Source organism: Polistes dominula, unplaced genomic scaffold (genome assembly GCF_049000335.1).
Source record: "Polistes dominula isolate Pdom_NZ unplaced genomic scaffold, Pdom_raw_medaka contig_33, whole genome shotgun sequence".
Classification (NCBI taxonomy): domain Eukaryota; kingdom Metazoa; phylum Arthropoda; class Insecta; order Hymenoptera; family Vespidae; genus Polistes; species Polistes dominula.
In genome coordinates this window covers 1,924,508-1,950,962 of record NW_028300998.1, presented here as the reverse complement: position 1 = coordinate 1,950,962, position 26,455 = coordinate 1,924,508, and the positions used below count along the sequence as shown (strand labels likewise).

General features: G+C 31.0%; 1 protein-coding gene and 1 long non-coding RNA gene across 2 annotated transcripts in view; one reads left to right on the top strand and one right to left on the bottom strand.

The window, feature by feature from the left end:
- LOC149032212 (uncharacterized) overlaps window positions 1-4,173 on the top strand; it is a 226,892-nt gene extending 222,719 nt beyond the window's left edge. The window contains exons 2-3 of the long non-coding RNA XR_016176932.1: window positions 2,694-2,936; window positions 3,595-4,173. This is a non-coding gene — a long non-coding RNA (uncharacterized LOC149032212). The remainder of the gene's footprint in view (window positions 1-2,693; window positions 2,937-3,594) is intronic.
- Window positions 1-26,455, bottom strand: part of LOC107064470 (uncharacterized) — a 387,060-nt gene that overhangs the window by 41,656 nt on the left and 318,949 nt on the right. Inside the window, exon 8 of the mRNA XM_089173580.1 lies at window positions 342-530. Coding sequence (XP_089029706.1) covers window positions 342-530 — 189 coding nt within the window. The remainder of the gene's footprint in view (window positions 1-341; window positions 531-26,455) is intronic.

Below are 26,455 nucleotides of genomic sequence, written 5' to 3'. Positions count from 1 at the left end.
TAATCTTTTTTTTTTTTTTGTACGTCATAACAACGTCGATTGCTTTAAGTACGTCGTACTTTAAGAGATAAAAAAAAAAATGAAAGATTTAGCATTTTAACAAGCTTTTTTTCCCTTCTTTATCTTGTTATCTATCTCTTTTTTGTTTTTAATTTTTTTCCCCTCTACATATAATAAACCCTCTCGTATTACGAATTTTTTAAACGTTATGTCAACTTTATTTAATATTATTTCTTTAAATTATTGTCAGAAAAGAGATTTTTCTTTTTTTTTTATATCGAGTTTTCACTTGAAAAATGTTCACTATCTTTTTAACATGAATGTTTTTTTTTTGTATCTACCTGAGAATCTTCCTCTGTAAATATAGCATCGAACGCGAACATCTTCGGTGCTGCTACTGTTGGCCTACGATCTTCAGCGGAAGATGATTGACCGGATGCTGGATCAACCAAAGTCACTTGTTTTTTTCGTTTATCGGCATTGAAGAAACTACCACCATCCCCTGGAGATACCCTTAGCATGACTTTCACCTGAAACGGATCAAATTAAAATTTTTAATATTCGTTCTATAAATATATTTTATATTTCAAAATACGAGTATACATAAATAGAAAGATATATATACAAATGTTTAATATTTTTTAAAATAGATAAACAAATATATAATATTATAAATTATAAATGATATAAGTGTGATTTCCTTTAATCACAACTAACGCATTAATGTTAATAATATTTTGAATAAATTTATAATACCTCGATTAATATCAAATTCCATTTCGAACTATTTCTAAATGTTCCGTTACAATTCTGTTACAATTATCTTTCCGTGAAAATCATTTCACGATAAATAGTTGTTTTTTTTTTTCTAAAAATAGATAATTCTCGTTTATAAAATTACGAGACGTATATATATGTGTCCGTGTTAATCTACCATGGTCGATGAACTTATGATTCTACCTTCGGAACGGCGATATTTACCCGATAAAATTATTATTTAATAAAAAGTTTCACGAAGGGGAATAAGAGTCCAAAATTATACGAAACACATATATAACACACATATATATATATATATATATATATAGATATGTATACGAAAGACACGGTTAATAAGCGATGGGCACATTGACCCATCGACTTTATTATGTTGAATATTATTTTTGAATCCTACCAGGAGAATCCGATAATTAAGTTCGTATCCGATGAACCGTAGTTCGGTTCTTTAACCTCTAGCATCGTCCTGATAGAAAATTATTCATCATCTCTATAAATAGTCTAGCAACGATCTCATTTTCAAACATAATACGATAAACTCATATCAATTATCGAGACAAATTATTTGCTAATTCAACCCGAAATATACTATAAATAAAATCGGAAATCAAATTGAGGGAGAAAAATCTTTTTCATCATTATTTTATATTTCAACGATCGTGTTAATTAGTCAACCTTAATTTACGTTAAATACGAGCTCGCGTGGATCAATGATAGAAGAACGATTTATATCTTCGGATGCTTCTGGTGCAACGAATTCGCTAATCATCCTCGATAAAACCGGAAATCGATAACCACGCTTGACACTTACTTTTCAAATGACAGCATCGAGACGAAGCAATTAAACGTCCGTTTAATTCGTTTTGTTGAAGCATCTAATACTGGCTCTACTTAATGTTGAATTTTCTCTCTCTCTCTCTTTCTTGTTTTTTACTCTATTCCTATTTTTATTTCTGCTTCTAATCCTCTCCCCCCCCCTCTCTCTCTCTCTCTCTCTCTTATCACGCAAGACAGATTTTCACGGTTGATAGGAAATTCACAATAATTAGTACGAGCCATTAGAAGGAAATAACGTTTCAAACGTTAAATTATCCTACATTATCAATGTGTCTTACGTCAATTCCACAGTTGATTTTCACTGTAATTCTGTACGCAACACGGAAGAGAAAGAGAAAGAGAAAGAAAGAAAGAGAATCTTCTATCTATCTTATTCTCTATTTGTCTTTCTATCTTTGGAACGGTTGGCAACACGAATATTAGCTCTGTAACCGGAGAAATCGATAATGTCAGACGTTAGGTAGACGTCCGAGAATAGGAAGCTAATTTAGCATACTTTAATGCAATTGTGTAAAAATTACCTGAATCGACAACTGATTAGCTTTACCATATCTCTTTCCGATGAACTCTCAAACTCGAGAATAATTCCTGTACTTGATTAATCCATTTCTCTATGATATTAATTCAGAATAAAATGTTATTTCTATTATATTCTACAATGTATGATCATTTATCTTCATTTATGTATAACAACATATTTCGATCGTATTATTGTTTACTATTCTAATTTTTTGTTGAACATGTTAAAATTTTAATAACGGAAAATCTAAAGTCCAATTGTCAAGCCATGAAAAAGATAAAAATCAATAATTCGTCTTTCCCTTCCTTCTCCCTTTTCACCTTGTACAATTCATATCTATCTATTTGTACATGTACACGTACGTATATTCTCGCAAATCAAGATCTTCTGTACAGAACAGAACGTTCCTGTACGTATCCACATACTCAAAATACATACATACGTAAATACATGTATACATACATACATATATATACACATACGTATATGTATATACATATACACAACATACATTCATACATACAAGCATACGACCATCGGATGAATTTGATTATTTCAGGAAACGATCGAGAACGAATGGTGCTGGCGTGCGTCGGAGAGCGAGAAGAATGTGCATCGATGCATTATTAAAACGTCATCACAGAGATCGATGTAGTCTGTACCGCGTGCGGTCTGATGCGCGGTGCACCAGTTCGTCCGTCTGTCTGTCCAGGAAATTGGGTTTGGAGATTTCGTTCAGATTGCGGTGCACGTTCTATCTTTTGCATGCGGGACGACCATGTCGTTGTATGCGGACGCACAGGTATTGCTATGTACTATATATATGTGTGTATATACCTATATAGGTATGAAAAAGAGAGAGAAAAGAGAATAGAGACGAAGGGACGAATCAGGATTTCTTCCCTTTTTCCACTCCCTCTATCTCTCTACGAAGTGGTTTCGCGAAGAGACCGAGTGGTACTGATCGGGCGACCGGAAATAAAATGGCTCCCTTCCAGTCTTATTGGAAAAACTCTGCATATCAATCGATTTGCTCTCGTTCTCCCCAACATTCAGCTTTTCTCTTCTTTTCTCATCCTTTTTAGCCCTTCTCTTTTCAAAGTCCTTTTCTTGCTTGTTCTCGGACAAGCTTTCTTTTCTTTCCACTCATCTGTACTCTCAGACAGAGTCAAGGGAGTCTCAAAAATGTATAACATTGTTCGACAAGTAAGAAGAATACCATTATAATGTATTATATTAAATAAATTAATATATTTATTATATAAAAATATAATATAAATATTATTAATATAATTAATCGAACAATATATATGTTTCATTTGTATAATAAAATGCATCTTATAATAATAATCGTAAAAGATAATACGAGTACTTGAAAGATATTTCCAACGTATACGCGTACTATAATATTTTATGAATCCCGAATAAACTATTCGAAAATTTCATAACCGATGTTATAGAATTTCATAACTCCACTGAATCCGTAACCATCAAACTTTGACCAACTGTGTCCGGCCTTTCGAAGAGAATGGAAGGTTTACCAGCAAGCAGGACGAATTTATGTGTCCTTCCTGCGAGTTATGAAGCTTCCGAGTTTACGCGTTCATTCACGAATTAATTAACCCACAGTGGTCCACCGCGGCAAGTTCTCCGACTAATTCCACAGCGAATCTCGCGACTAAGCTCTTCGTAAGTAAATTAACGGATAAGTGCATACTTGTGATCTCTGGCAATATGAAAATACAATTCATGTGTGTATATATACTTGTGTGTTATTTATTTATGCATGCAAAAATTTACAATAAACGCACAAATGTACATTTCATTGAAATAAGTCAACAAATATTTTGTCCAATACGCGTTTTGAATATCATTTTCATTTAAAATCTATGAGACTTGTACAAATATGATTTTAGGTTGTTATTACAACGATATTGTTTTTCGCTTTTGTCTTTCATTAATATATTTGCGATAGAAATAAAAAGAGAAAAGGTGAATTTTATATATATATATATATTTTAAATGACTGACATAAAAAACATTACCAGCTAGACCAAGTATAAATTAACTTGATCAAGTTCTTCTTAAATATGTAGATTTCTTTTTCCGTACGATCTGTTCTTTCAATTAATTTCCTTCCATTTCTTACAATATATATTTATATATATATATATATATATATATATATATATATATATATATATATATTGTCGAAAGAAACACACAGAAATGATTTATAAAAGAATTATAAAAGAATATTTAAAGAAACATATATAGATAAAAAAAAATTCAGTCTCGGAGCTACAGTTTCTCGCAAGTTTCTTATTATAATATTATAAGAAAACAAGATAAGGAGTAAAAGAAGAATACGTATTATCCTACATTATTAAAAAGTAAACGAAGAACAAAGTAGAAAGAAAGAAAAGATTTGATTTTGTAGCTCGTTAATCCAAGAAACTTCCGTTACGGAGTCTCACCCCGCAAATGAAATTTCGTTTCTCTCGCGAGAGAGAAGCTTTGCGAATAACATCTCCTTCATTTGCATAAGTTTCGAATTCATTTACCGGTTTAGGATTATTTACTCGTAACTCGGTTACCTTGCAATAACAAGAGCTTGGTCTATCACTTTTATACACAAATAGATAGAAAAAGATATAAAGATAATAAATGATATAAAAACAGATTTGACTAAAACCATAAAAGATTATGGTACAAGAGTAACATAATAGCAAATAGCTTAAAACGAGTATACAGAAATAGAAATAACTGTATATTTATAAATATTTATTAATATCAGTAAATGCATTATACAAATCATTTGAAATACAAAAATCGATTGTTTCTAAAATAACTTTTTTGATGTTGACTGTCCCGAATTTGTAATAATATGAAATTAAACATAATAATAATTAATAATTAATTTTAATGATATATAACTGTATTTATAACTGTTTAACTGTATAGAAAATAATAAATATCTATACTACATGAAGAAATATTCATCTTTCAAAATAGAATTATAGTATGTTATTTATTAAAACAAATGATGAAATTTATGTTAACAATTCGTAAATCATAAAAAGTGTTAACAAAGTTGAAAAATATTTTTACAAAATTTTAATCTTATTATTGAGAACAAAATTTCTTATTGAAAAACTTGTAAGTATCAATATATAAAAAAAGAACATAATTTTACAATTAACGATAAATTAGGCTTACTGTTGATATAAGAGTAAGTTTAGGAAAAAGAGAGAGCGAGAGAGAGAGAGAGAGAGATAACGGATGCTTTGGTCGGCAGGGCGTTAATTCGACGTGGCAATTTCTCCGCTTACACTTCGTGCGGTTCCGGAAGTGGCCTCTTACGCCGGAAGAACCGACGCTAATACTTCAACGTCCAAAGATGGAGGATGAGAGGTATGAAGTGAAGGAAGTATGATGGTGTGAGATAGAGAGGGAGAGAGAGACAGAGAGAAAGGGAGAAGGAGAATGAAAACTAGTGTGGTACACATAGGACATGGTTTCTCTCGGCGGACGTTTAAAGTGTATAAATGTTTTATGGCGGTACTCGTCCAGCAGGCATTATCCACCAATTTACGATCGGCCAGACATAGTCACCCTCTATCTATCTATTTCTCTTTCTCTAACACGTGGACTGTGTGTTGCACGTGCAACCGGTTCGCGAGCAGACCGTTATAAACGCGCAAGGATAGCCACCCTATATAAAGTTCGATATAAATTCGTATTTGGACTTAAGCCGAACGATTCAACCCCCTAGGACGAGAAAGTACCGTCATATGACGATCGTATCCATTGAAAAATATGTCTTTCATGTAGAAAATACTATTATTTCCACACCGGTTTTGATCTTCTATACGAAAAAGAAAGGTAAAGAAAAAAAGAAGAAAAGAAAACAGGAAAAAACAAATAATGAAAATGAAGTTATAGAAGTGTAAACTTCTGTTATGTTGTATCTATATTCCATGAAATATCCAATAATAAATGTTATTTTTTCATGATGCCGTTGAAATGTTGAGAACGAAACGAGAAATACTATTGCAAGTAAGTGTACTAATGTTCACCGTTCAAAAGGATTAAATTCTATTTTATCTCGAAGCTTTATTTATATTACAATTTAAATAGATTTCCTTAATAATTAACTATCCTTATAACCTTATAATTACTATCATTTTTATACAGTTTGAAACAACTGATAATCACAAAAAATGATTTACAGTACCTCGGGATGACTTCATCATAAATAATATATTAAACAGAACAATACAACTCTCTTATCAGTTGTAAAAAAAAAATTTCAACAAAATATGCATCCCGTAATAAAAAATTCATGTAGGCGTGGCAGACAGAACATGTGACAAGTGCGCATTGCAGTCAACATGTTAATCGACATATAATGCTTAAATCGATAGTAATGACAAAAGTATATAAGATTTTGTAAAATACTTTTTCACAAGATTCCAAGGAAGGATGCGAAACGGATGATGGAAATTAATTGAAATATATTTGGATCTCGTGTCTAGGGAGTGGCTGAACAGAAGAGAAGAGAAGAGAAGAGAGGAGAAGGGAAGGGAGTGAGGAGGGTTGCTGCGGTATGCCACGATCTTGTCTATATACTGTGCCTTGTCTGCATAGACTTGACCGTATCCGGTCGAATCCTAACAGACGACGGTGCCCGAGGGTAACTAACATCCCGAACGAAGTTCGTCAAAGGGATCGTGACGTGTTTCTACATCTGCTCTTTCCATCTTTGTCTTTGTCTCTTTCTCTCTCTCTCTCTCTCTCTCTCTCTCTCTCTCTCTTTCATACGTAGAAGCATACATACGTATGCATGTTCATGGTATCGATTCGGTTTTATCTCCGACTTCCTTTGAACAAATCGATGACTTGATTCGGTGATCGTGGATGGTTTAAATAATCATCGTCTAAGGTCGAAAGTGCGGTTATCCGATAACAACTCCCCTCGTTAAAGCGGTAATAACGACGTAGATGGAAATGCCTCAGGGTGAAAGTCCTCCTATTCGATCTAATGAAAGCATCTAAACTTTTTAAGGGACGATTTACTTTTCTCTTATCCACTTTTTTATTTAAACAATTAAACGAACTTTATATTATTTCTGTTTTCTTTTGCTTTTACTTTTTCTTTTTCGTTTCAACATTTATTCCTAGTAAACACATTTAAACTTGAGGATTATTTTCGAATTTTCTCTTTCCATCGATTCGATAATAAAATAAATATTATTTTATCATGAATGATGTATAATTATTATATGCTTGAAAATATTAAGTTTCACAATAATTAATTTATTGAATAAATATATCAAATCAAACATTTGTGCCAGTTGTTTTGGTATTTCGAGTGCAAAAAGTTTATGTATGAATAAATGATAATTAAAGTTAAGCAAAATTGTATCATGAATTTATTAGAGAAAAAAAAAAAGAAACGAGGAAATTTTTCAAAATAAAAAATACAAGTTCGATCTGTTCGAGCTTCAAGATTCAGAATAATAAAATAAATAGACAGGAGGTCGATCTTGTGACCGAAAATCTCGTGGTTTGGAATTCTCTCGCGTGAAAGTACAATTTTCACGAACGCAAGCGGAAAACGAATATTCCTGGAAGCGAATAAACGAAAGAGAGAAAGAGAGAAAGAGAGAAAGAGAGAGAGAAAGAGAGAGATTTTATCGAGCTGTCGACGACGAGCGTAATATGGCTCGGCACCGTTCCCAACCAAATTTTCTTGCACCGCGCTCAATTGCAACTTTATCGAATCGTGACGCGGTTTATGACGACGACTACGACGATGATGTTGAGATGAGAGAAATAAAAAGAGAAAGAGAGAGAGAGAGAGAGAGACAGAGAGAGATGGAGAGAGGATGGACGAACATACGAACGAGGCAATCTCGACAAAACCATTCGATTGACCACCGGATATCACCAGCAATAGTATCTCGATGGTTACTAAATTGCCATGGTGTTTGTAAATATCAACAACGATTTTCATTGATACTTTTATCTTATTTCCTCTCTCTCTCTCTGTCTCTTTATTTTGTAAGGTATTTCTTTTTAAATCAATACGTTTTATTACAAATTGTGTTATTCAAAATTATTTGAAATTTATTAATAAAAAAAAAACCGTAATTATTTTGAGAATAATTAAAAGAAAACAAACAAATGAATGACTTAATGGATTTTAATTGAATTTATTTTTCATTTTCAATATGAAATATAAGGAATAATAATAATAATAATAATAATAATAATAATAATAATAATAATAATAATAATAAAGAGAATAACGAAACGTTGATATAACTCTGATTTCAAATTTTTTTCTGAAATAAATCGAATTAATGCCCATTTACATTTGATATTTCCATCGTAATTAACTGATTGAGAGAAGTTAAATTACGTTCATTAGAGAAGGAAGAACGATTTGATAAGGTCGGGAGATAATCGAAGAGAAGTTTATCCAGGAGGACTATCGCGAAACGTATCTGAAATATCCGGCCTTCGGGCAAGCGGAAGAGTATATTATTATATATAGAAGCAGAGATGGTAAAAAGGGAAGAGAAGGGTAGGAAAGGGAAGGGAAGAGAAGGGAAGATTTCCTTCGTGAAATTTATGCCAGGATAGAACGCTTCGGGCTATTCGAACAAAATTTGCGTCACGAAATGGGTCAGGGACGACGGTGTATCATCTCACCTTCTTTTCCTACCAATGTCTTTCTCTCTCTCTCTCTTTCTATTTTTTCCTGATTTTGTTAAATCTTCGGAAAAAAGTATTTTCACGCAATTTATCAACTTTAAAAAATACCATTAATACAATAGTAACGAATTGTGCAATTGAAAAATAGAAAATAAAAAAGAAAATGGATAACAAGATACTCGTTGCGTTTGTCGTTAGCAGTACTCTTGACACATAACACTATAAAACGCAAGTACTTTATTGTAGATGACAGCAGTATTTGTGAAAACAAATTGTGGAGGGCGTTCGTCTGGCTTACGCGTACTCCACTAAAACAATTATTATTGATGATACCAGGAGTCAGCATCTTTTTTCTCTTTCTCTCTCTCTCTCTCTCGCTCTCTCTTTTAATACGAATTTATATAAAATTTATATGCAATAATAAATCCTATCGAAAACTCTTATCTATCAGTATAACTAACTTTCTGACAAACTATAATTCACACAAAAAAAAAAAAAAATAAAATAAAAATATAAAAGACAAAAATAACACAATACACGTACTTTTTTTTTTAGATCTTTCACGATTTTTTTTTTTTTTTTTTTGTAAGAGAAATAAAAAAAAATTTCTATAGAAAACAAATCAACGTCCATTTAAAAAATTATACCAACTAACCGCAAAACTCGTACGTTCGTTTTAATAATCGTCTTCTCCTGCATACCTTCGCAGTACTTAACGCATTCCACTACATCGTTTATTTTCCGCTCATACGAGTAGAATTTGACAATCAAGTAGGAAGGCAGGAGAGACGGCGTGATAACGCAGCGCTCACCAACCCTTGTTGTGTAAGGCGATACTTCCGTGGTTGTCTCGTCTGAAACATGAGAGAGAGAGAGAGAGAGAGAGAGAGAAGGAGAACTAGAAGGAGAAGTAGAAGAAGAGAGAGAGAGAGAGAGAGAGAGAAAGGAAGAGTAGGAGAAGGAGAGAAAGAGAGACAGACATAGTACAGCAAGGGGGGTTAGCTATTCGCAAAAGGGTGGCCTCGCTTAGAGGGTTGCAAGTCGAGTGTGCGATAGTGTGTCGAGCGAGAGCGTGCCACACGCTACTTTAGGCTGCTCCGAGCAACGCTTCTATCCATATACGCGTATAGCAAACAACAATGTAACGTCCTGATGGTAGTACAATGCAGCCCGACCTTGTAGGTATTATACCTTATAAGCTTAATATCGAGTACATTGAATATAATAGGGGTAAGGTAAAAGCTTTGAAATTTTTATTCAATAGTTCTTCTCTTAAATGTTTTCTATTATGTTACAATATAATCATTATATTATTATATTTTTAATCTTATTAAAATATATACAGTTATATGGTTATATATAAATAAGTATATAAAATATTTATATATATATATTATATAATTATTATATAATTTAAATTTAATATATTGATTCGAATAATTTAATAATATATATATATATATATATATATATATATATTTATGAAACAGATGTTAAATTTATTGATTATTTACGATGAGATATCATAAAACGTTTAGATTCGGTATTTCAATTTCATTCTATTTCTCTTTTTCTTTTTTTTTTTTTTCCCAGTCTCATTCTATATAGATCGATCAAATGAAAGTGATTAATGAGATTTAAGAATGTAATGTACCAGATTATGAAGGAGTAATCGGTCGTCTCGTTAATCTATTTAAATCTAAGAATATCACAGAAGGAAAGTTGCCGGTGTCGTTCGAGGAATGAAAATTGATAGAGATTAACGTCTATCGAATATCATTATCTAATAATACGACAAGTAAGACAAAATACGACGGGTTTTAATTGATGATCTAAAAGAAAATATCTTGTCCCTAGTGATAAGCTCGTTTAATATACCCGATAAAAGAAATGTCGTATTTGCCGCCTTAGGACGTTAAATCGACGGATTATAAGAATTTCGAGACGAAGGGGCAAAAGCTCGACACACGAGACATAAGCTATGAGAGTCATCAATTTTTCACAATCTTCTATCTTCTATCTTTATCATCTCCGTTCTTTTTCCTTTTTATCTTTGTCATCGTTCTTAACCGATCGAAATGAGAAAATATTGTAAACATTTCTTTGATTTATAACGCCATGTGAATTTTTTGAACTCTCCTTACACAAAGATTAGATCATTGAGATTTTGTGAAAGTATATATATATATATATATATATATCAACAGACACATAAAATATGAATTGAGAATACAATATATAAAAAGAAAAGAAACGTTTTATCGTTTACTACGTGACTATCACGAGAGAAAAATAAAATCATTTCGATGAACTTTGGACTGTGGGGTCAGCATAAAAATACGATTCGTTGGAGATATGGCTGATAAAAAAAATTCAAAAGGACAGACAGAAAAAGTGAGAAAGAGAGAGAGAGAGAGAAAATATATTATCGATTTGTACGATAAAATTGAACAAAATTTTCTATCTTTTTTTTCTATCTATATTCTTTTTCCATTTCATTAAACTCATCGTTTGCAAATTTTGTTATTTTTTGTCAAAGCAAATACGCTTATCCTTTCAAAATCATTGACACACATACGTAATACTAAATAAGCATTATTATGCACGACACGCGTACTTCTTCTTTACTTCTCTAAAATTATTAGGGGAAAACAAGGATGCTTGTTAAAGAAAGGGATTTGAAAGTGTAGGAAGAAAAGGTATACTAAATGTGATATATAATTCGAATGAAATGTATAAAACAACTTTGTGAGTTTACACATGATGATAATTTTCTTTTGTAAAATTTCTATTTCTTTTTCTTTCTCTTTTCTCCTCTCTCTCTTTCTCTCTCTCTCTCTCTGTTTCTAACGTACGACGTTTGCTATGAAATTAGAAAAAAAAAAAGTAAAAATAACCGCGAAACTTAATGAGCGTAAATAAATTACAAAACGAAAGCAAAATTATCGTGCGTGAGAGAAAGAAATTTCAGGATTTAGATTTAATCAACGAGTATTTTACGTTATGCTCTCTAGACGGATATTTTTTCCTCTTCCCCCCCCCCACCCACTCCTTTTTCTTTACGTAATATTTTAAGAAAAAAAGAAAGAAAAAAAAAAGGAAACAAAGGTAGAGAGGAGAGAAAAGTTAGAAAAAGAAAAGGATTATTGTTTTTTTTTTTTTTTTTTTACAGTCAAATGGTTTACAATGTACTTCGATGCAATTACTTGACTTGGGTCATAGAGAAATAAAAAAAAAAAAAAAAATAAATAAAAAAGAAAAAAAAAGAGAGAAAGAAGAAAGAAGATGAGGAGACAGGAAAAGAGAACCACGAAAGCCAAACAGTCCTTCTTCTTCATTCTTTGCACCGGCAAGATATTGGCCCTTTCCTGCACGATCGTTCGTTCATTTATTATTTTCCTTCCCTTCGGCGTTTTCTACTCTAGTTATTCGACGGGCGTTTCTACCGTTGCTCGTATACGAACGAATGAACGAAAGAATGAGAAAGACAAAAAAAAGTGAACGAGAAAGAAAGTAAGAAAGAAAGAAAGAAAGAATGAAAGAAGAAAAGAAAGAAGGAAAGTGAGAAAGAGAGAGAGAGAGAGAGAGAGAAAGAAATAGAGAGAAATCGTTCTTAGCTCAACAGGAAGCGGAAAGCAAGACAAGGCAGAAAAGAGAAAGAAATTGGTTTTCAAAGGTAAACTAATTCTGAAGTATTCTTTTTTCGATGAGAAGTCAGTTCTCGACCTTTTACTTTTCCCTTTTCAACTTTCTCTCTCTCTCTTACTCTCTCTCTCTCTCTCTCTATCCATCTGTCTTTCTTTCTTTTACTCGTTTAGTCTTTACTTATCTCTTATCCTATTCTTTTTTACTTCACTTTTCTTTCTCCTTTTCTTTCCTTTCTTTTTTTTTTTTTTTTTTTTTTTTTTATATGTTTATTTCTCACGTTTTTCTAACCACATTGACCTAATTTTCTATAAAATGAAAAAAAAGAAAAAGAAGAAGAAGATGAAGAAAAAGTAAGAAATAAAAGACTAACGTCTCGCGAAAACGTGCTTTGAATAAAAAATTTAAAAAATAAAACAGAGAAGAAGATATACGAGCAAGGAAATATGGATTTTTTCAATCCCAAATGTAAATGAGGAAAGACTCTCTTTGAAGATGATTTCATTCATCTAAGGTATAATAGCGGACATACTACGAAGTCTCCTCTCAGTTAGACGACCCCCTTCAAAAGATCTCGTTCCACTAAATTTCCAGCGAAATAATCAAGAAGAATCTTTCCTATGAGATGATTTCTTCTTTACTTCTTTTTTTTTCTTCTTCTTCTTCTTCTTCTTTTTTCTCTTCATAATTTTGAAAAAAATATAACGTAATTGAAACAATTTCCTGTAATAAAAAGAAACAAAAAAAAAAAAAGTAAAAAAAATTCATAAAAAATTAATAAGATAGAAAAATATTCATTATTTATTTCAATAATTAATTATTTACCTTTTATTTTCATTTGACTTTCCTTTGCATCATTCAAATTTCATTTCATTGAAGTATCATCATCATGTATAAAACTTTTCAATAAAATATACGATATGTTGTGTATTCAACTGAATTAATAAATATTCATACGGTATATTAAAGTATACATTTAATGTCAACAAGTCGTACCACTAATGAGTCTTGTTTTACTTTGTTAATATTATTATAAATACGATTGGTGGTCACGAACCTACGTTATCTTTCCACTTTTTTTCTCGTCCCTCTCTCTCTCTCTCTCTCTCTCTGTACGTAAATCTCTAACGCTATCGAAATCGCTTATTAAAATTCGCCTGAGGGTGTACACTTTGATAAAGAAATATTTATAAAACGTAATAATATTCAAGGTTTATCTATTTAACTGTTCATTACTTAAACTTTATATAAAATTAATTAATAGAAAATATTTTCTATATATATATATAGATATCCTTGGGAATTCACGTAACATTCCCAATCATTAGTATCATTCATTTGACGTGTTTTAAAAATATCTTTTTCCAAAACCAGTATTAATATGAAAAATTTGTATTAACTATTACAAATAACATAAAAAGCAGCATACAATAATATGAACAAATGAAAAATTCATTTTCGTGCGTGAAAACGTTCTATAAAAAAAAAAAACATTTTTATACTGATAAGAATTCCGTGAGCTGAAAAAGTTTAAAGACCATTGTATCAAAGCAAACGCGAAATATAACAAAAGTAATGAAAATAATAACTTTGAAAATTAACCGTAAAAAATAATTAAATAGACATATTATACGTTATAATTTCTCTCTGACATACTGGGTGTACATTCAATAAAACTCATGTAATCCCTCATAATTTTGATGCCTCCGAGTTTTGGAGACATTCCGGAAGGTTTGAATCTAACGCACGCATGGCCTGGAATGTAAATTGCCCGAGAGTTTGCCTAAAGTCACAGAGTAATAAATTTCAACGGCAAAGAAGACACCATATTCGTTCTTGTGTTTATCCTTAATCCCTTTTCTCCCCACCCTATAACTCTCTTATTTCCAAATTTAGAGATATAATCCAGAATCAAGAACAACTATAAACGGATTTAGTAAACAATCCTTTTGAAAAGCGTATGTGATCTTTGCATTGTTACTGAAAATTAAAAAACATATGTATAATAATCATGAAAAAAATTTGCTTTAATTAATATTCAAGATTATAATCAAATGAGAATGATTTAAAGAAAAATCAAGTTAGTTATTATACTCAAATATTTGTCTAAAAATACATTTTTACATAATGATCAGTTTGATGGAAAAAAAAACAAAATACAAAATGTTTCTATTTGCAAGCTCATTCATTTTCTTGTTCTCTTTTCTTCCTTTTACTTTCTTCTGTCTCTTTGTTTTAGTTTTTAACCAACGCGTATTGGCAGCTAGAAAGAGAAGGATAAAGAACGTTAATAACGTGGCGTTATTTTGCTAGTACGCGTTACGACTTCTCGTCACGCAGACCATTTCTAGATGCGAAAATCGAAAATTGCGAGCATGGGGTGAAGTTTTAGCTTTATCTCAAGATTTTAGTATATTATATCGACTGTCAGAGCGAGTTTCGTTGGTAAGAAAAAGGAGAAAAGAGAAACGCAGTCGACGTACTATCGAAATACGTGTAATTAGCTTGCGAGTGCAGTAATTATGTGAACACTTTATAGCACGATGTCACGCCAAAGACTTCGTTCCCTTTTCCCTTTCTCTTTCTCTCTTTAAGATAGCCCTATCTTTGGATTTCCAAGTCACCAAGAAATACTTATGACCAAGGAACGTGACGATTTCAATAAGACTAAAGTAACTTTCGTTAGTAAAAGTATATTCTCGATTTTGATCAAACAATTGTCATAGTATCCTATTCATTCTCACAATTACTTACAAAGAAAGATTAGTTAGTAACGATAAAAAAAAAAAAAAAAAAAAAAAGAATTAAATATTTTAATCATTACATTCGCGTGTACTATTTGCGCATACAAATCAGAAATATTTCATTTTTAAAAGATCGATTAGGCGGCTTCTCGTTCTTGTCGTCATCGTTGTTGTTGATGTTGTTGTCGTCCTCGTCGTTGGCAAAAGAAATGGCAAATGACACGTACAAGAACGATAATTACGGAGTTGATTAAACGACCGTCCGTCACGCATATTAGAACCTGATAGAACAACTCGCCATGAACGAATGAAATGAGTAACGTGCACGTGGCACACCTTGCCTATTTTTTTTGTTCCTTTTTTTTCTTCTCTCTTTCTCTCTCTCTCTCTTTCTTTCTTTCTTTCTTTCTCTTACTCTTTCTCTTTCATTATTCTTTCTGCTCTAATCTCTTCGAGAAATTAAATCGAATTCATTTACAAAGGTCAACGTTCGTTTCATAAGTATCGTCTTTCTTTTATTTTTTTTTTTTTTCATTTTTCTGACGCTTTATCTCGACTACACTGGCATCGACAGTAAATCAAGAACATAATTCGAGATAATCCTTAAGGACTCTTAATTGATAACGGAGTGGTACTTGATAAAAAGGGGTTTCGCTGAGGCTCGTTCAGATAATAAGAGAAAGTGAAATCCACTCGAGAGAAGGAAAGAAAAAGAGAGACAGATCAAATATTTCACAATGAACAAGAAAATAAAAAGTGAATAATTGTCGAGTCGAGTGTCACACTATCCATTGATATGTAATATTACATAAACAAGTACAATGAACTAAAGTATATATATATAAAGTTAAAATGATTGTATACTAGTAATATAATATATAAAATAGGAATATAAATATCATTTTTATATAATTGATTCGTAAATTAATTTTTTTTTTATAATTTTATTATTAATTTTTCAATTTTCCAGAAATTATTCAATAAGAATTAAAAATAGTTGTCTGTGAAAGTATACTTTTATCGAATATAATTTTTTCTTATTATAAATTTGTTTAAACGAGTAAAAACTTAGATTAGTATAAATGTTAATTAGTGATTTTCGGTTAAACATTAGACGATATTATATATTTATTAGATTTATTAGAAAAATATACGAAATAATAATATTAAAATTGTACGAGTCAACGTAATACTTACTTCCCACTACGACGTCTCGTGTTAAAGTGATATCCTGGTAAGAGTGAAGCAGTTTACCTCGACTTCGTAAACAAACAAACCGAACATTTCTTATTTTATTAAATCAAAACAGAATAAGGTCAAAATATCGTTCTATATAAATGTATGTGTCTTTATTGTTGTTAAAATCATACGTTCAATCAAATTTCGATATGATTTTAAATACAATTTTGTTTTCCGTCACAGTACTTATCATTCTATTAAATAATTAAAAGGCGAACATCATCTTATCACAAAAGGAAAAAAGAAAATATATCAATATTGTAGAACATCAGTAGATATTAATTATAATTTAACACCTTTTACATATAATAAAAATTATAAAAATAATTATATAATTGTCTTTAGTATCAACGTAATTCACATAATCGTTTCTTCAATCTCTCTTATATATTCTATATTTCATATATAAAATATAAATTTATTTCTTAACATTCTTTTGTCAATAAAAAACAAACAAAAACAATCCAAATATATTTTTACAATCAACGATCAATATAATAAAATATACATATATATATTTTTTTTGCAACGACACACAAAATTCTCTTCTTCGAAATTGCTTTTACGAATCTCCTGTACGTATACTGTAAAAGAGACAAGGGGTTAGAAGAGTGAAAGAGAGAGAGAGAGAGAGAGTAGAGAGCTCGTAGGTAGTGGCGAAAGCGAAAAAGGAAAAAAGAAAATTACTTTAGCCCCCGTTTCAGAATGCGCTTAGCATATTCATGCCCCACCGCCAACCATCCGGAGTTTTCCGGTGTCTGACCACCATCGCGTCCACCCTTTACATATTCATAAACGAAGTCCTATGTACGCTAGAACTCGTACACCGTGAATCAACGCGTACTACGAACAAACGCGTAGAAAGAAAAATTCTAAACGGTGAGAAACGATTTTTTCTTAAACCCTTCGATCTTATTTCCTTCATGCAAGAAATTGTAATAAAAAATAAAAATAAAAAAAAGAAAATGAAAGAAAGGGGGGAAAAGACCGAAAAAGAAACTAGTATAACTTTCACTCTCGTTGCATATATATTTGTCTATGTGTAAATTCGTTATACTGTGAGATGTATTATTAAGAACAGATTTTTCTAAATAAAGATATGCTCGAAAATGTATTGAAAAAATGATTGACGTTTGTAAAGATGAAAGAAATGAATTTTTTTTTTTAATATTTTTATTATTAAAATAAAAAAATATCACCTATATCTATTTAAATGAAAAGATAGACGTGTAAAAATCATATTTAAACGAATGTTCAACGTATTTTTCGAAATAATGGGGAATGAATATAATGAATTTTTCAATGTAAGCGCTAACGGGAAAAATGTGAACCGAAAACGAAGGAAAATATATCTACGTTATATTCAAAAGAATTTTCAACCTTGTTTTTTTTTTTTTTTATAGATCGATAAAACATGTTCATTCCACTTATAAGTATATGTATTATTATAATAGAAAATAATATATGTAGTATGAATGGAGGAAAATTGAGAAAAGAAACATATATATATATATATATATATATACTTTAGAAAAAAACTTTTAACATTGATCGGAATAAATGAACAAGTTCAATGGATCTCTCTCTCTCTCTCTCTCTCTCTCTCTCTATCTATCTTCTTTTTATCTGTTCCAAAAGAGGGATAATGATTTTTCCACAGTTCACACACATATATATATATACACCGCTCATTCGTCACTGCCTCTCCACCGATAATGTGTTTCACGTCACGGAGATACGTCATATTTAATGCACAACGCGATCGTAGATATTATATGACGGCACATATATACACGAACGTAACATATGAATTTGTCGAACGGGTTGCATTTATGTCATTGCATTTTGACTCATCTTTCTCTTTCTCTTTCTCTCTCTCTCTTTCTCTTTCTCTTTTGCACATACACACGCGCGCACGCGCGTACTTTATTACACAGTTATGAGAAGACCCTCAAATCCATAAAGGAATTAATAAATATATTTGCTTTAATTAATTCAATCGTGCGAATTAACGTATACCAAGCCACGTAACCGCCATTTCCTGCATACTTTATAACAATTCAATTATATCAAATTGATATATATATATATATCGTTTACGTATCGTACATACTATATTACGTTATTTCAAAATTTGACTAATTTGAAAAAATATTTAAATATTGTATGATTTATTGAAACTTTGGTTTTTTTGTTCTTTTTGTTTTATTTAGGATACTTTTTAATGAAATATTTCTATCCGATTCTAATACTTGGTTGATATATTCTCAAAGTATCGACTTAACGTTTCGATATATCTGCTATTTCATGTCTCATCAATGATTCCGATTGATGCCTTGAAATGGACCAGATAATCTCACACGTGTGCAATACCGTGTAATTCAATCTAGTCTATTGTCTCTCACTATCTCTCTTTCAATATTTTATTTTTTTTTTTATTTTAAAGCGTATTACGTATCTGTATGATATAACAGTATTATCAGATTATTTGAAATCGTCTTACTCGTTATCAAAAGATTTCAAATTCCTGTTTCGAAATTGTGCAATGCATTTATTCTTTTTTATGAATATAATTTCTATAAATCAATCTATACGAGATAAAGAAGATTTTATCTGGTATAAAATAATCTGTCAAAATCAACATAAATAAACAATCACGAGTGATCAATCGTTATATAGGATTATTATACAAAAGTGATCACAAATGATTATTGTATGTAAATTATTATTATATTTTAACGTTACTTTGTACAATTCATGAATTTGTCTAATGATTAGCTGTATAAATAAAAAGATAGTAAGTAATAATTAAGAATAAAGGATCGATATATATATATATATTTCATGATGAGTATGCAGTAATAGTAAGAATAGTATATATTTATACATAACGATAGGCAAATATGAATTTGACCGAGAGTTATGGAAATGATCCAACGATTAGGTTTTCGCAAAAGAAAAATAATAGTAAAGAAAAATGATTGATATTTTGCAAAGAGTCAATAGTAATAGTAAATAATGCATAATCGTAGAGAAAGACAGATAGACAGGTAGACGGATAAGCAAACAAGAAGTCAACCGAGAGTTAGGAAACAGTTCCGTCGTGCATGTAATATGCACGTTGAGATGCGCGAGTCTTGTCAAATATATCATTCCGGTCGATATATCCGAATGCTTCGGAGCACTTCCTCGGAAGTTTATTCAATTTTCTATTTCCCTATCGGGGCAATTCCTGGCCCGGTATTGCCTTGCACACGGCATAAACAAGCACCCACCAGGCCACGCAAAAAGGCAGACGTTGGCCATGGCTGGTTTGAATATATATCGAATTACCACGGTTCGCCAACAAACGAACACAGTCAGCTAACCTGAGACTCTTCTTCAAGCTCGTTTCACCTTGCAACGTGTACATCTGCAACAACTTTCAACAGGTATATCGGTTAAGAGCAAGAGAGAAAGAGAGAAAAGACACTTCTCTTCTGTGCTTCTTTACTTCGTGTCACGTTCGAAGGAATATCTCGCATAAACAATTACTTATTCAAGTAGAAGCAACAAGATATTTATAAAGCATCGTGTTAAAATAAACACGAAAGTTATACAGGTATCTTACTATTCTTCAAAAATTGATCGTTCTTTTCAATACGATTCATTGATTCGAGTTGGAAAGACCTCTCAATCATTGATTTAACATTCTTTCACATATAAGATAAAACAATTCTTTTGTTTATCTGTTTTTCTTTCGATGAACCAACGTTTACAAATTAATCGTCGATATATTTGCAATTTAGAGAATAATTTAGTTAATAGAAAAAAAATATGTGCAAGATTATCTTTTAAATTTTCAAATAAATTTTAATCGATTGTATCGAATACAGTTAAATCGTATTGCATTAAATCGAACTCTTTATTCCTATTTCTCGTGCTTTTAATACGAATATCAGATTTTTATATTAATCCATTTATTTATATTCGATGTATTCGTTTAATCCCATGCGTTGTTATTATATGAAAAAATTGTAACCGATCGTTTCCATCGAAAAGCTTTTTTGAAAACAATACCACAAGCTAAAGCTATTCATATTAAAACGACAATTTAACCTTTTGAATCATAACGCAAACTGTAAAAGTGACTTCGTCGGCTTTGTACAGTAAGCAAATTCATAATTCATAATTCATAAGTTCGTGCCACTTTCGAGGCGACTCAAAGAGAGAAAGAAAGAGAGGGTGAGAGGGTGAACCATGACACGTACGATAACAATACGCTTTAAATCGATTCTCCAACGAACCGAAGAGTACCTCAGTCCTCTTTCTCTTTTCCTCACACACATACACACACACGCATTCACATACACGCGCGAGCTCATAAATGTGTGCAAACACAAATACATATATACGAGAATACCGAATTCCTCTACTCGAAGGTAATAATCAAAAAAAGTGCGTTTAAATGGCATCGTTTTCTAAAAATAGTTAGTCAATCACCAAAGAAAGAAAGAAAGCATAGAAGTTTAAAGCAACTGGCGTAAAGCTGACGAACTTTAGCCCACATTCAAGCAAGTACCGCTCGTAAATCGCTTTTCTATCTCCTTCTCGCACGAGTTCTCTCACGTAAAAGGGATAGTATACACTAGAACTCGAAGCATTCTCATTTCTCGATTTCCGACTCACTTCGAAGTTTCGAAGAAGAGTTACGGTGGTACCATTTCTTTTTTTATTCTCTTTTCCTTTCCTTCGAGAAGTTTGGGAAAAATTCCATCGGTCGAACATATGTGTGCATGTACTTACATATATATATACGTATACGTTCTTTCTTTCTGTTACATTTTATATCATTTATCTAAAAGCTTCGATCGTTGTGAATGTGATTTAATGAATAGGGGAAAAAAATCAAATAAAATACGAACACGAATACGTTCGAAAGTTTCGTTAATGATCCACACGATGTTTTATATTTTTTAATTCTTTTCCTCGTTTTATCTCTCTCTCTCTCTCTCTTTTACGTACACAAAAACACACACACACACACATACAAACACAACACATATGCATAGATACACTTTTTCTTTGTCTCTTTATTTGATATGTATCTTGATAACGGTCGGGTTTTTGAAACGATAGATCTTTTTCATACAACGAATGATACGAAGGTAATACGAGCGCGTGCAATCGTACATAGACAGGTACGGGAATGATCAATGGGTACACGAGATCGTATTTTTATTTATTTATTTATTTATTTTTTGTTTGTTCTTTTTACAAATAGAAGAACATGCGAATACGATCGGGGAAAAACAAGAAGAAATTCACTTGGTGCAACCAGCATATTTTTCTTTTTGGTTACCTACGCCGTACATATCTATGGGGAATTTTGGAAAAAGGAAAAAAAAAACAAAAGAAGAAAAAAAAATCTTTTCGCTTTCCTCGCCGTCGGCACAACGATGATTGTGCTTGCGTTATAATTTTATAAAGAGCTGGATCGCGTACAGTGGCATTCGCGCAGTTCACTCGTACATTCTCGTTCATTCGTTCATTCGTACATTCGTTCATACATTCGGCAGCATTCGTCGACGGCACGAGCAGCAGGACCCATTTAGATTTAAAATTCATCCACCTGGATTATGCAAAGGTTGGATGTGGTCGCTGAAAAATTGATTCGATTGTTCTCGCGCTCGAACGAAACAAAAAAAAACGAGAAACGAAGTTCCAAAGCAAGCGAGAGATGAAACGAAACTATATTATTAATTCATTTCTATGAATCATTTTTTTTTTTCTTTAATCGATAATAGACGCATTTTTATTCGATTTCTCGTACGTATGTGTTGACTAGTTAATTGTGTTGGATTAATCTTAATTAATAACATTGAAATTTTTCCATTTTCTCATCACATTCGTATTATTCATTCATTTTATTGGCTACCAAAATTGCTATTTATTTTTATTTCAATAAATAAGACTGGTTAATTTTAATAGTCCTTTCTATAAAATCTTATTTTTTATCAAAGAAAAATATATGGAAATACAAAAAATTACATTAAACAATAAAGAATATCAAATATCGACCTACTATCGATAAATTTGATTTTAAAATTACACAGGATTGTAGACAGGTTCATTCATTTGTAATAAATTAGCGTGCTATAGTTAATTGTTAAAAGTTATTTTATTTTTCTAAAATCGATTGTTAAGAATACGATGAAATTGTTATTATTAAATGATCCTTTTGTAATGTGTTTTTTTCTTCTTTTAATTTTTAAATATTCGATCGAAATTTGATAATTCTGGATGTATGATGATCATTATGTAAAAAAAAAAAACAAAAAATTAATTAGAAAGTAATTAAACGGACGTGAAAAATCTTTTATTCTTTTATTCGTTCTCTTTCTTTATCTTATTTTTTTTTTTTGCTTTCTCATGGATGAAATCTTTTCTTCCTCGTTAATTATCTGGTTCACGTCATAGATCCGATAATTGGTCAAGAATGACAAGCGTCATTCAATTTCAATGGAAAAAGATATTCTTTTTCCTTTTTTTGGATCTAAAATAGATGAGATCCACTTAATATGAGCCACTCAGGAACGGTTCGGTGACGCGTTTATGACAAGCTCATTGAATTATAAAAGAAGCTTTGAAAAAAGTATCACGAAAAACGTGGAATCTTAATTTGATCAGTGACGTTGAGAGAATCAATTTTAAAGATTATCACGCGTGTGTATGTGTACGTGATATATAATTTATTTATAATTGACTATTAATAAACGTACTTATAGAAATAATTTTAAACATCCTTCAAATATCTGATAAAATAATTATTATTATATATAAAATAGTTTTTGAACTAAATTATATTTTAATTGTCAAAAGAAATAAAAAGTACAACTATCCTTAAAAAAAAAAAAAGAAACATCTACTCCTAAACATGTAATAACTAATCTTATATCATGTTGTTGAAAAATACACGTATTTAATATTGAATACAAAATATGTACACATGGAAACGTAGAAAAGGTATACGATGCAAAAAGGTCAATTCAATAGTTTTCATAGCGTGACGATCCTCGTAAAAATTGATTGAAAGAAGAAGAAAAAGATAGTAAAAAAAGGCTGCCGAAAGAAACGGATAGAGAAAAATAAATGCACGAGGGAATTGTAGAAAGAAATTCGTTGGAAGACGAGTGGATCGTTGGCAAACCTTTAGCAACCCTTTTCCAACTCGTTCATGACTAGGAAAGACGGCGTCCTACCAAAATTCCATAGGATGTTGAACACGCACGTTAGTACTCGGAGAAAGGGCTATATTACTTGCTTTCCTGACTTACCAACGCCGAGGATGAATGTTTCTCGTGAAAATGAATCTCTCAAGGGGACTGCTTTTCTCTTTCTCTTAGAAAACACGCGGGTAACAACGCAACATGAGCACGTACGTACTGCCACGTGGCGATTAATATTAATTCACGTGCAAAAGGGTTCAACATTAATATCAATGCGAGAAGCTATTTCCTTGTAAACGTAAATTTCCTCCTCTCCTTTCTAGCTTGGAGAAAAGCTTCGTTTTTTTACGAGAGAGCGAACGAAAATTTGTCCAAATGTCGATTAAAGTTCTAAATTTAATGAGAAAAGTACTCATAAAAAAGGTAATCCAAACTAAACGTTAAATATTTGATTGAATAAATGTAGAGCAAAAAAATGTATACATGCAGTATAAATGCTATTCTAAATAATTAATTAATTAATACACTTATCTCGATAACAAAGTTACCTTAATTTTGAGAAAATTTTCATTGTGAAATAATTTGTAATTATTTAATCTAATAAACTGCACTCTGTTTCAAACTAGAACGTTTTATTATTTATTTTTTAATTATTTATAACGTATTATTTCTAAATGAATTTTTATAATTAATGTAGACAATATTATTCTACTGTCAAAATATTTTTGTCTAATTTCTTGATTATTTTTTTTTTTTTTTTAAATGTTTCAAATGAATCGTTGATTACAAATTAAGAAATAATAAAATTACAATATCACGAGATTTAGCAAAAGCATAAAGCGTGAAAGTGGAACACTGAAAACTCTCCTAGAGAAGTAGCAACACGAAGACGGTGTTCTAGTCTCTTTGATTTCTCCAAGTCAAAGCCGCAATCCACGCGAGTCTGTTTTGTTTTCATTAAGCGGAGCTGCTTACTTGCATCAGAGCATGCTACCAAAGCTTACCCGCTCGATACTCTTCTCTTACTATTACTATTACAACAACACAACTACTACTACTACTACTACTACTAATACTGCACTCAGAATTTTGCGAGGAAATTTGCTATGAAAGTAGAACTTCCAAGAGAAGACTCTGACTAACTTGCTTTTCATAGCTTTGCTTTTACTTTAAATTCTCACGTCGATTCAAAAGAAATCATTGAAAAATTAGAAGAAAATATATCATTCCTTTTTCCTATACATTGTGAAAAGAAACAGAATGGAAATGGAAGAGGGTCACGATTTTCCTTACGAAAAGTTTCGTTTATCGCGTTCGATCTTCTTCTTAGCTCGAAAGTAATCTGAAAAATGACGATTTTATTCATGAGATTGATTTGATCCGATCTCTTTCCTCTCTCTCTCTCTCTCTTTCTTTTTTTTCTCTATTTATTTCATTCTTAGATTTAAAAGCAGCTTCTTCCGTAGTTGCCACTATTACTACTATTACTATAGTTGTGAGAACAGGGTCCTCACGAAATGCGACCTTTTCAAAACCATTCGGTCCTTTCAATTTTTTTTCCTTCCTTTTTTCTATCCCTAAATTTCATCCTATATCGTAATATATCTTTTATCGAAAATTCAATGATTTATCATCACCTTGGAGGAAAGAAAAAACTATTTATTATTACGTCTATCGTCGATATAAAATTATCTATTAGTAACGATCTTTATTTCGGTTTTCGTTCTATCACGAATTATGGTTAGTCGAATGATAACGTATAATATATACTTACCTACGTAAAAATGTATATTTCGATTCGGTATTCCATTCAAAGCAACTATTCTCGCACTTTTAATATATGCACCTCTATTTTTCTCTGTAATACGAACTTTCTTTATCAAGATGAAAAATTGAAATTCTTTTTTCTCCCTTTATAATACTCGGAAAAAGAGATTTTTAAAATTTCAGTAATAATAGAAAAATTATTATACAAGATATATATATATACATTTATATTTATTTTATTTTATTTTATTTATTTAATGTATATATTAATTTTTTTCTATACATTTTATTTATAATACCTTTATTTATATTGTATATAGGCATAAAAAAATTATCTAAATGTCTTCGTTAATTTTTAACAAATTCTAAATTGATTTGTTATCCTTATAAGTTATTATAGCGTATTAAGAGATTAAATTATTTATTGTGTAAACAGAGAGAGTGAGAGAAAAAACAAGAGACAAGCAGGAGATCATTTCTTTTTTTACTTTACCACTGTGTGTATACAGAAGCTAACATTATATTATTCACAGTCGGGATTTAAGATTATGTTGCCTGTCGTAACTCTTAATAGAGAGCCGTTTCGACTAACCCTTCCGTACGAAGGGGCTTAGGAAATATGATGCGGTATTAATAATACTTAAATGTCGGATTTGCTTTATTAAATCAACAAAGTTACGATGTCAGTTCTCGAAAAACAGGACAGTTCTCGTCAAAACGCATTATTAACATTATAATTCGAACTATCGATATATCGATCGCATTATCAAGTCAAGTAACATATGGATTTATCTTTTACATATGTATCGTTATAATGTTTAAAAGTTACTCATGTCTTTCACTATTATTTAAGAAAAAGAAAAGGAAAAAGAACATCTTGTAAGATACATTTTCAAGTTTCAGCTCGTTTTCCTGGTTAAAGATTATCGGAGAAAGAGGAAGAAACTATTTATATTATTAATATATTATGAATTTGTTACGATTATATTATTAAT